The 11,210-nt window shown below is 36.6% G+C and overlaps 3 protein-coding genes across 4 annotated transcripts; 2 read left to right on the forward strand and 1 right to left on the reverse strand.

The window, feature by feature from the left end:
• The first annotated feature begins 446 nt into the window (after positions 1-446).
• AT3G58480 (calmodulin-binding family protein) lies at positions 447-3,491 on the forward strand. The gene is made up of 10 exons (NM_115710.3): positions 447-586; positions 676-719; positions 798-1,170; positions 1,255-1,369; positions 1,468-1,533; positions 1,620-1,708; positions 1,792-1,879; positions 2,024-2,263; positions 2,372-2,473; positions 2,578-3,491. The coding sequence occupies exons 2-10, from the start codon at positions 716-718 to the stop codon at positions 3,226-3,228; spliced, it is 1,728 nt and encodes a 575-aa protein (NP_191407.1). The 5' UTR covers positions 447-586; positions 676-715; the 3' UTR covers positions 3,229-3,491.
• A 695-nt stretch (positions 3,492-4,186) lies between these two features.
• SPP1 (Phosphatidic acid phosphatase (PAP2) family protein) lies at positions 4,187-6,553 on the forward strand. 2 transcript variants are annotated; one of them, NM_115711.4, is made up of 8 exons: positions 4,187-4,625; positions 4,727-4,822; positions 4,933-5,007; positions 5,093-5,223; positions 5,408-5,511; positions 5,596-5,724; positions 5,810-5,925; positions 6,019-6,553. In NM_115711.4, exons 1-8 carry the CDS (start codon positions 4,440-4,442, stop codon positions 6,430-6,432), a joined length of 1,251 nt encoding a protein of 416 aa, NP_191408.1. In that variant the 5' UTR covers positions 4,187-4,439; the 3' UTR covers positions 6,433-6,553. The 2 variants fall into 2 exon arrangements, with proteins under 2 accessions (NP_191408.1, NP_001078308.1); NM_001084839.2 differs by having other exon boundaries at positions 4,947-5,007; positions 6,019-6,481.
• Positions 6,537-10,511, reverse strand: PP2A-4 (protein phosphatase 2A-4). Its single transcript, NM_115712.4, has 11 exons — positions 10,194-10,511; positions 9,419-9,475; positions 9,221-9,304; positions 8,896-8,967; positions 8,645-8,716; positions 8,333-8,373; positions 7,910-7,976; positions 7,418-7,609; positions 7,221-7,310; positions 7,030-7,137; positions 6,537-6,943 (listed from the first exon to the last, which is right to left on the reverse strand). The coding sequence occupies exons 1-11, from the start codon at positions 10,284-10,286 to the stop codon at positions 6,878-6,880; spliced, it is 942 nt and encodes a 313-aa protein (NP_567066.1). The 5' UTR covers positions 10,287-10,511; the 3' UTR covers positions 6,537-6,877.
• Positions 10,512-11,210: the final 699 nt, after the last annotated feature.

The raw sequence follows: 11,210 nt of genomic DNA on the forward strand, positions 1-11,210 counted from the left end.
TTTTCATAAAAAGTCCCCAACTTTTGAATGTTTTCTATTGAAGACATGAATTGTTTTTAGTGTCTTTGATTGGTAAACTATTTACAGTATATATTGTTATGAATTAGAAAACAGTAGAAATCCCATAATTAGCTTCTGTGATTTTTTTTAATGGTACTTTAGGGAAATTATTAAAAATTGAAGATTTTCTTATGATTTTTGTTTGGGTCAAATTGATAATGTTTTATTTTCTGGGTTAACATAGGAAGTTTGAATTTTTATAGGGACCTAGTTTTAAAAGCGAAACATTGACGCCAAAATTAGGATAAACTGAGGAGGAGCCAACAAAAATAACAGAGCGATCGTGGAACAGAGGACTCTATTTTTCTCCCAGCCAATGGAACAGATTTGCATCATTGAGAGATTGAGATTTCATGAGAATCTCTTAAATCAGAAATGGCCGCCATTATCGTTCTCTCTCACGTTCCCATCTAATCCTAGACCCATTCAAAGCCTCCTCATTTCCTTTTTGGCTCTGTTGTTTTCTTCCATTAAAAGAATCTCTTCTCTGTTTCATTTCGTCTCATGGGTTTTGTTTGACTTCCAGGTTCTGCTTCTTCTTCTTCACCCTTTCTATGTTTTTGGTGATTCGATGTAATGTCTCAATGATGGAATTTGGATATTTGACATTTTCAGGACATAATAAGGAACTGCTTGAATCTGGTTTCAAGTGAAAATGGGTTAGTATTTGTGACAACTTCTATGAACGTTTATTTGAAGGCATTTTGATCTGAGGCATATTTGTATTGATTGTGCAGAGACAAAGACCATTCTTCGATCAATCAGTTTTAATGACATTGACTCGGATTCAACCATAACTGAATCACCTGAAGCTAGAAAGACGCTATACAACAGATCCCTTAGCGGTAAAGGGACACAACGATCAAGAATTTCTCCAGGAGATGTGGAGAACAATTTCTCTATTAAACCTTTAACTTTTATGAAAGAAGATGATAGATATAAAATGCGGATATGGAAACCTGTTTGCGAAAACGAACATGCAAAAGAATTTTTAGCCTTGTTATTAGGTGATGGAACATATCAAGCTGCATTAAAGTTACAGAAAGTTTATAGAAGTTTTCGAACCAGAAGAAGGCTAGCTGATTGTGCTGTAGTCGTTGAGCAAAGATGGTTCGTGGTGTTATGATTATTGGCATTGGTATATATAGAGAGGATAAAATTATCTGTTTAGTAGTAACTAAATGGAATTTGCAGGTGGAAGGTACTTGACTTTGCTGAACTTAAAAGAAGTTCTATATCGTTTTTTGAAATTGAGAAGCAAGAGACTGCAGTTTCACGCTGGTCTAGAGCAAGAACAAGAGCTGCTAAGGTAACATCAAGCCTATCAACTATGTTGGTTTGATGCACCCGTTTTCGTTCCCATTGCTCCAGTCTTTATATAATGATTTGACCATTTTTATCCCTAAGGTTGGTAAAGGCTTATCAAAGGACGAGAAAGCTAGGAAGTTGGCTTTGCAGCACTGGCTTGAGGCAGTAAGAATATTCTTTTACAATTTGTCTTTCTCTGTGGCTATAAGTTTTGTGTAAAGCCATGTGATCTTAATTTTCTAGCTTAACAGATTGATCCTCGACATCGATATGGCCACAATCTGCAATTCTATTATCATGCTTGGCTCCACTGTGACAGTAAACAACCCTTTTTCTACTGGTAAGATTGCTATTACACAATCAAAAGTATGATAGTATCAAGCGTACAAATTTACGAGCTAACGTCCAACTTTGGACATGTAGGCTTGACATAGGACAAGGAAAAGAATTGAACCACGAAAGATGTCCAAGATCAAAACTTTACCAACAAAGCATCAAGTATCTTGGTCCGGTGAGTTTTACCCTCTAGTTTCTGTGCTTGGTTGACCAATTCTGTAGAACCTTAGATCTATTTTCAGAAAAACTTGGTAGACCAATATTATTGACATGCTTGTTAGATACCTTTTTGTAATCCTTCATTCTTTCTTACAAACAGACAGAAAGGGAGGCATATGAAGTTATAATCGAGGATGGGAAACTAATGTATAAGCAAAGTGGGATAGTTCTCGACACAAAAGAAGGTCCTCCTGACGCAAAGTGGATCTTTGTCCTAAGCGTATCTAAGATATTGTATGTTGGAATGAAGAAAAAGGGTAACTTTCAACACTCGAGTTTTCTAGCCGGGGGAGCTACATTATCTGCTGGAAGAATTGTGGTTGACGATGGTGTTCTTAAGGTTAAAGAAAGAAATTTACTCGCTTATACTTATGCAAAAGAAGAGATGTTATAAGACACTGCAAAAACGTTTTGTGTTGAGTTTGAGTTCGTTGGATGATATTTTCAGGCAGTTTGGCCTCACAGTGGACATTATCTTCCAACAGAAGAGAATTTTCAGGCGTTCATGTCGTTTCTTAGGGAGAACAATGTAGACCTCGCCAATGTAAAGGTAAGTCCATTCTGGTCTGAGTTTTAAGTCACCAACATCTCATAGGTTTGGCTCTGGTTTGTTTTTAGGCTATGATTACATACTTTATTTTTTATATTCTGTAGAAGAATCCAGATGAAGAAGATGGAGAAGCTCCTGCTAAGGTCAAGAGGATGCCTTCAAGAATCAAAGAGACCGAAGAAGAACATTGTGACTTTGTGGATGCTGAGACCGGTTTTAGTCCCAACACTAAGCCCAACAATCATGCAGAGCTACAAACATTATCAAGGTTCCATTCAAAACTTTCAAGACTGGATGAGATTCCAGACGAAGACGACAACATGATCGAGGAGGAACAGGATGATGAAGAAGAACCTGAAACCCCTTCAGAACAAGGGTATGAGACAGCAGAGGAGACATTCATAGCTGAGGAAGAGTTCACATATCCAAAATCAAACCTGTTCGATGAAGACATTGAAGATTACGAGAAGCCTGTCCTGAAGGAGAAGATAATGAGACGGATAGATTCACACAAAGGAATTAAATCTTACCAGTTAGCTGAGCGGCTACATTCGAGATGGAGTACAGGTGCAGGGCCTAGAATCAGTTGTATGAGAGATTACCCTTCAGAGCTACAATTTAGGGTTCTTGAGCAAGCTCATTTATCTCCAAGAGCTTCTTCAAATTCTTCTAAGATATCTCCTTTTGCCCCGGTTAGAACACGAGGAACAAGTCTTGGGAGAAGTCCTTTGGCCGAAGAACTTGAAAATCTTTAGGTCGATTTATATACATGTGACGCGAATGCCCATGTCATGAAGTAATCGGCTTGATTCTTTTTTGTTACGCAAGATAAAAAAACTAGGGCTTCATGGAAGAATGGTTTTCTTATGTGTGTTCCTTATTCTTCAAGTCACATATTCATTGTTCTTTTGTTGGTGTAGTAATTTCTGCAACTCTGCATATTTGGAAAAACAGAAAATCAAGTTTTTTTTGGTTCATATTTTTGTCATATAATTATTTTATAATCCACTGAATCATATAATCTTCACTAATTTAATTGTCGTCTAAAAAATATTCATCCGAATGTAAATCCAATCTGAAGCTAATAACTACTGTAATTAGGTTTAAATTAGTTCAAAATTTAAACCTAAAGAAGGAGATATCGTAAGACTTGGTTGTTCTCTGTTTCTGACTGCTCTAAGAACAAGGAAACCTTTTTTTTGTTCTGTTTTGCTTTTCCGGATTCCTTATTGACGCTTGTAGTTGACTCTCATTCTTTCTGAGGTCTGCTTCTTCTTGACCCTTTGTATTTTTTATTTCTTCTCCTTAAATACACAAGTTAATCTCGTTCTTTTAGGGTCAATGTTACATGGTTCTTGGATACTAATAGCTGGTTTCGTTTAGTTCTCGTTTACACTAAACGTTAGTTACTTTTTTTTTTTCCTGTTAGCACACACGAATTGTTTGTTTAATATGTGTCTTCTACGTTTCATTTTAATTTCTTAAAAGTGAAACTTTTGGTAGCACAAAATCAATAAATTGGCAGCAATCACAAAATCACAATCAGAAAGAAAAAGATAGTAATTAGACTAAAATTGTGCGTTGAGTCAAATTAAGTCACGCAAATCACACGTAGACTTCACTTTCAAAAAGCGCTGAATCAAAACTGGTGGCTATGAATTTTTCCCATCTCTCAAAATCTTTATAACTTGGTCTCAAAATTTAACAAATACTAATTTATTAATAAATCAATCTCTGTCTCTCTCTCTCTCTTTCTCTCTGCCAGCGAACATCCATTGGAGCTCCTCACTATACGGCCCAAGAGATAGAGGGAGAGAGAAGACATCATAATTCCCAAACAAAAGACTTTGGGTATAAAATTGGGTTTATTGACTTTGTGAAACCTACCCAGAAAATCTACCAACTGTCTCGAAGTCTCTCTCCTCTTTCTTGAAACGGGAAAGAGGGAGGGAAGAACAATAAGAAGATGAAGAAGATTCTAGAAAGATCAATGGAAGGTTCAGGGACATGGCAAGGCTTGGTGCTCGTTGGTATTGTCACATGGATCTGTGCTTCTTCTTATCTTAAATTTACCCATAAATTTAGATCTCTCTTACAACCATGGGTCGCTCGTCAAGTCGTTGGTGGTGTCCCTCTCATTCTCAGAATCCAGGTGCCTCATTAATTAGCTAAAGCTATCAGCTTTTTCAAAATTTAGAATTGAAGCTGATTTTTTTGCCTTGACTTGGAATTTACCATTTTGGGTATATGCAGAAATGTCAGAATGGAGTGTTGGATGCTTTCTTCTCAGGGCTATCTTGTGTTGTCTCTGTTCCCTTTTACACTGCTTTCTTGCCTTTGCTCTTCTGGGTAACATTCCAAAGCTTCTTCTTCAACATAAAAGTTTAAATCCTTAGTATTTAGAGATTTTTTATGTGGATATGGATGTACACTTGAAGTCTTACTAATCGATATTCCAGAGTGGACATGGTAGATTGGCTAGGCAGATGACTCTCTTGATTGCATTCTGTGATTACTTGGGAAACTGCATTAAGGTATTTGGCCTTCTATAACGCATTCTCTTAGTTTACAAGTTTCTAAAGAAGCAAGTGTTGGTTTTATACGCTCTTCTTTATTTAGGATGTGGTATCAGCTCCTAGGCCAAGCTGTCCACCGGTTAGAAGGATTACTGCCACTAAAGATGAGGAAGACAATGCAATGGAATATGGCTTGCCTTCTTCACATACTCTTAACACTGTTTGTTTATCTGGGTATGTTGTCTGCTAACTCGTTACCAGCTTTGTTGTGGAATATCATCATAGTTGTAGAAACTCCATACCTAGCTAGTAATGTCTGTTCTCGGTGTTATTGCTGTGAGAAGATAATTGACTAAATAGTGGAACTGGAATGCTATAGAGGTCATAACACTTGTCTCCTTATTGTCTGGTGTTTCAGCTATCTACTCCATTATGTGTTATCCTCCTTGGAATACGAAAGTGTGTCTATCCAGTACTATGGATTTGCCCTTGCTTGTTTGTTGGTAGCTCTAATCGCCTTCGGTAAGACCCAAAACTCATACCTGTTAAACACACATTCCTTGAAAGGATTTGATTGCTCAATTGACAACATTGTTTTCTTCCTAGGAAGGGTTTACTTGGGTATGCATAGTGTCGTCGATATCGTCAGTGGTCTTGCCATAGGAGTCCTGATTCTAGGTCTTTGGCTTACCGTCAATGAAAAACTTGACGATTTCATTACATCAAAACAGAACGGTAAGCTCCTTGCTCATAGTTTGATAAAGCTCCTAAGTTGCAAACATTGAATAACAGAAAAGCCATGACTCTCTGGATTGTGCAGTTAGCTCTTTCTGGACCGCGTTGAGTTTCTTATTGCTCTTTGCTTATCCGACCCCTGAGCACCCAACTCCTAGCTACGAGTACCACACAGCCTTCAACGGGGTTACCTTAGGAATTGTAAGCATTGAAAGATTTTCAGACGATATTGTATGCACTAGTGTTATGGTTTATTTAGACAATGGCCTTAATCGATGTTTTTACTTGTCTTAGGTTACCGGAGTGCAGCAAACGTACAGCCAATTCCACCACGAAGCTGCTCCACGAATCTTCTCACCAGAGCTCCCTATTTCATCCTACCTTGGTAGAGTCATGGTGGGAATACCGACGATACTCTTAGTGAAGTTCTGCAGTAAATCTCTTGCAAAATGGACTTTACCAATGGTATCCAACGCACTTGGGATTCCAATAAGATCCAGCATGTACATTCCCAAGCTCAAGGGGTATGCAAGTGGGAAGAAGACAGACGAACCCAAGAATTCAGTTGGATATTTGCAGAAACTATGCGAGTTTTTGAGCCACGACTCGTTTGATATTGATACTGGTATAAGGTTCTTCCAATATGCAGGCCTTGCCTGGTCCGTTGTTGATCTTGTTCCTTCACTATTCTCTTACGTTAACTTGTAGTAACAGTTTCATTGTGTGATATATAAAATCAGTGCCTTTACATGACATAGTTCATCAACTCTGTATTCACTTGACCATTCACAAAGTCTTCATTGTTGTGGCTTGAAAGAACAGCATTTCGATTTATATTATTAGGTTTCAAATAAAAGGTGCACGAAACAGATATATGGAACAAAAGGGAAAAATTACGTGAAATAAATCGAAAAAATATCTCACAATAAACAGATTCTGATGCAGAAGGGAGCTAATAAGTTCAGCCAAACACATGTTCATGAGAGGTTTTAAAGTTCATTGACCTCTTTGCCTATATTACACTATTCCAAGGGAGAGGGCTAAATTGATTTTAAAGAGAAGCAACCTGGAACACAAATGCGTTGAACCAAATGGAATAAGCAGAGATCTTCAAAAACCAACAACCGGAAGCTGCAGGAGGAGCTGAGTATCTTCAAAGGAAATAGTCAGGTGTCCTTCGGGTTACATCTGGCTCTCCTCTCCTCGGTGCTGGTTCAAACTGTTTCATGATTTAGACTCTGTTAGTTACCTTTCCCCAGAAAAGAAGTTAAAACAAAGATTTCAGGAAATAGTTTGGGCAAAGACCTGAATGAACGTGTGGTTCCTGCAGTCATCGACCTCAAGAATTGAGGCCATGTTTCCACAGCGATAGCAATAGTTTGGTGCACTGAATATAGTAACCACTTTTTGCTCCTGTCAACGAGAATATATACATGTGAGCTAAGAATCTAAGGTTTGGCTAATCTATGCAGGGAAGAGGAGTTTGATTGTATTACGTGTGCCCAATTGAATCCATCCATAACGAGCTGATGCGCTCGGGCGATCAGCTTTAAGTTGTTAGTGTGATTGAATTGTTCCGAAATATCCTATGGAAACAAAAATGAAAAAAGAAAGTCAATTACAAACTTACTAGAACAAAGGAAAAAGGAGATTCAGGAAAGCTTCTGAAACTGAGGCTTCATAATTCAAATACCTGACCAAATGTATATCCAGCACCACGAGGAGAGATTCCCCAGCCACATCTGTCATCAGGATCAGACCATAATAAGTCACACATAGGCCCTTCATGTGGAACTTCTTGAACCCGATCAAAGTTCCTAATGTTGTCAAGGGTCTCGATGGATGGTGATAATCCACCGTGAAGGCAGAATATTTCCGACTCCACCTGTAAACAAGGATATACGATATGAGATGAACAGCTCATTATTTTTCGGAATTAAAACTCTTAAGAAATCGTCAATTCAATTAGACGAGTTATATTTAAGAGATCGTCCGCATTTCTCTGTAGAAGGTATAAGTAGCAAATGCAATTTCTTTTGTCATTTACAACATTTCAGAATACCAACCATCTCAAACTGAAGTGAAACTTACGCTAACACACGCACAAGAATGCACAAGAGAAAATGGATAATCTATCTTATAGGAATAAGGAAATAAAGATGCAATGCATGTACTAAGTACTAACCAAGGCTGTCAGTGGGAAATAGTCAAAGAGGTCTGTAAATATCTTCCAAACATTTGCATTGCCATACCTGCAAGTACAAGCAAGCTTTGTTAAGCAAATTACAAACGAAATAACCAAAAAAAAAACACTTTCCTACATGCATAGAAGGAGACATATCTTATCAAATTCATTTTTGAATGGCACTATCTAACAACAACTAAGGTACGAAAAAATGTCATGAGAACACAGTCACATGAGCAAAGCAATATTAACCCGGTAGATCAATATAAACTAGCCAGGACTAGAATAAAGAAAGAAAGAAAATTAGCAGCGACAACAGAAACCATGAGGACATGCATAGTATTAGTTAAAGAAGTTTGTCATCACATGAACAAAGCGAGTCAGTAGCTTATACAACATAAGAATGTTTGCAGGGAAACTCACTTTCGCAGACATTCATCATAAAATCCATAAACCTGAGTAATCTGTCAAAAAAAAAGGGTATTGAACCATGAGTCAGATAAAAACTTGGGAGGCCAGAAAGTTGCAGCAGATAAGATATAGAAATTCCTTAATTGACTTGTAAATATATATATCATCGACATGAAAAAATAAAATTGTAATTATAAAAGGGTTTCATCTTAGATTTTAATGACAGAAAACAGAAAACTATGCCTATCGACTCAATAGCGTATACTTCAGAAGGCAAAAGTACAAGTAGAGACAAAGTGATAACTTAGAGAAAAGTTAGTTTACCTGACGACTTTCATGGTTTCCTCTAAGAATAGTGATTCGCTGTGGATACCGTACTTTCAAGCCAACCAACAGCTGGAAATGAAATTAAAGAGGAAGAAAGAGAAACAAATATAAACGTTAAGAAGAGAATACATCCAGTATGGAGACAATGTATTTTATTTAACAAAATAACATGACCAAAAATATGTATTTCCACTTGAAATCAGATTATTGAACAAAAAAGAAGTTTGTAAATGGTATAGACTTGGTACCGTAACAGTTTCCACAGAATAATATCCACGGTCGACATAGTCTCCCATAAACAGATAGTTGGTATCAGGACACTGCAAAAGAGTGTAAGATTAACATTTAATCAGGTTTTGTAAACGCCTGATGGTAGATGGACACCAAAAATTAGAACCCACTTTCAAATATAACCCCTAAGAAAAGGCTCTAAATAGTTCTGATTATTCAGTTAGAAACCACTCACACTTTGTAGTCCCCAGCCATAAATAATAATTGCTAGAAAGGATTGATGCAGACTAAATAACAAAACATGCATCTTTATGTCCATTGTGCAAGAGTTATAGATGTTACCTTTCCCCCAATACGGAAAAGCTCTGCAAGATCATGGAACTGTCCATGAATATCACCGCAGATTGTCACAGGGCTTTTAACAGGCTGCATACAGTAAGAATATAAAAATTAAGGCTCTTTAAACCAAATGATTGTTTAGTTACACAATCTACCACATGGGTTTTATAATTGGCACGAGATGCAAGATCAAGAACTGACCTGAACGTTGCTTTCATCCATTAAGATCTCCTTAGCTTTCTCACATAATGCTCTGACCTAAAGCAAATAAAAAAACACTGCACATAATAAATTCATCTTTCCCCTCTTTTACTTCCTAGAGAAATACAGGACTAACAGTATTATCCAGTTTAACATTAAAATGTCAAATTAGATACACCAATTTGACACAAGCAACAAGCACAAAGATCATCTACAGCCAAGAAGACTTTTTTACAGCTACTGATCAGTTTTTCCCTCGATATTAGCTTAGAAGAACTTTTATCGAATTGCAACCTCTCTCTCAACTTCAGCTAAATCTATTATCATTTAAGATACATTCCCCCAATTGGAAAATCCAGTAATGCATCTAACTGATGAGATTTTAACTAGCCAATCACCTAATCAAAAGGATACAATTTTGGCTGTGGGTGAGACAAATCCACAATACAAAGCATATTGAAATGCGAGCTAATCGCCTATTCAGAATCCAATACAGCCAGAAATCATTAAGAAACAAAAAAAAATGAAATCCATTTCTATCAACCCGTAAAACTGACGTGAAATGAGCTCTACACCTATACTAGAAGATCCTTCTCGAAGAATCAGATCATCATATACTCACAGAAATAATCCACCCTTGATTTGAAACAAAATCTGAGATCTAATCACCGAAATGGCCCAAAGTTCACTCGAAAAACTAAATTACAGATCCAATTTTAAACGAAGAAAACGAAAAGGTGCGAGGAAAGCTATATTCTAACACAATCACAGGCACCTGTTGCTCGGAGAGAGGCTTGCACTGCATGAGCTGCGAGATCTGCTCATCTAGATCGAGGGTTGCATCCGTTGGAAGCGAATTCGCGCCCATGTTTTTGGTAGTGCGTCGTCGTCTTCTTTCCTTCAAGTCGGATCCGGAAAACAGATCAGAAACGAGGCAAAGGTTTCCAGATTAGGGGCAGCCCTAACCCTAAATTGGATGGATTCTGCGTATTCTTCGCTTTTTTCTTTCTCTCTCTCTCTCGCCTTCGTGTGCAGAGTGAGAGAGGAAATCAAAACAAAGGGGCGCGTGAGGTAAAGGGGCGAGTGGGTTTGTAGCTTTCGAGCTGTGTCTTGATTTGACCATTATATCCTCCTCGTTGAGATCTAAATGATAAATTGACTAAAACACCCTTTAGTTTTCTTATAAAAGTGTTTAAATAGGTAATACACACAAAATTTGTAAAGTAGTTTTATTTCTTTTAATTAAACACACAAAAACTATATAAACATACAATACAACTATTGTTTTGAAGAATTTTTCATTTTTAACAAACATTTTAGTTTTTTCTCAAAAAACTATAATCTAAGTAAAATGTGTTTACATAAGGGTCTAGCTATGGGAAAATACATTATCAACTATTTATTCATAGCTAATGAAATGTAATTTTGATTTAGCCAAAACATCATTTTAATTAAAATTTGAATGGTTACAACATAAAATTTTGACCAAAATTTATGTGACATATATATTTTTATTCTCTCTAATGATGCATACTAAAATTTATGAACGATGAATGTAAAATACAAATTGATTTGCTCCTTCATGAAAAATAAATTTAACCAAAAAAAAAAGAAGAAATCTCTAATTATTGACAATTCATGAGAGTCCGAACATAAAAATAATATTCAAAATATAGGTTCATGAAAGATTTAGATTACTCTATTTTTGGAAATAAATATGGTTTGAACTTTTTTTTACATATAAGTTGAATCGTTTTTAAGTTAGATACAATTAAATTCAGAATAAACAATT

The sequence above is a fragment of the Arabidopsis thaliana genome, chromosome 3, assembly GCF_000001735.4.
Source record: "Arabidopsis thaliana chromosome 3, partial sequence".
NCBI classification, from domain to species: Eukaryota; Viridiplantae; Streptophyta; class Magnoliopsida; order Brassicales; family Brassicaceae; genus Arabidopsis; species Arabidopsis thaliana.

Coding starts and splice junctions, on each gene's coding strand:
- PP2A-4 (NM_115712.4), bottom strand. CDS start 10,286: ATGGGCGCGAATTCGCTTCCAACGGATGCAACCCTCGATCTAGATGAG. Junction 9,305..9,418: donor TGGATGAAAGCAACGTTCAG/GTCAGTTCTTGA, acceptor TACTGTATGCAG/CCTGTTAAAAGCCCTGTGAC. Junction 7,138..7,220: donor ATGGATTCAATTGGGCACAC/GTAATACAATCA, acceptor TCTCGTTGACAG/GAGCAAAAAGTGGTTACTAT.
- SPP1 (NM_115711.4), top strand. CDS start 4,440: ATGAAGAAGATTCTAGAAAGATCAATGGAAGGTTCAGGGACATGGCAA. Junction 5,512..5,595: donor GGTAGCTCTAATCGCCTTCG/GTAAGACCCAAA, acceptor TTTTCTTCCTAG/GAAGGGTTTACTTGGGTATG. Junction 5,926..6,018: donor ACGGGGTTACCTTAGGAATT/GTAAGCATTGAA, acceptor TACTTGTCTTAG/GTTACCGGAGTGCAGCAAAC.
- AT3G58480 (NM_115710.3), top strand. Junction 1,534..1,619: donor TGCAGCACTGGCTTGAGGCA/GTAAGAATATTC, acceptor CTAGCTTAACAG/ATTGATCCTCGACATCGATA. Junction 2,264..2,371: donor TTGACGATGGTGTTCTTAAG/GTTAAAGAAAGA, acceptor TGATATTTTCAG/GCAGTTTGGCCTCACAGTGG.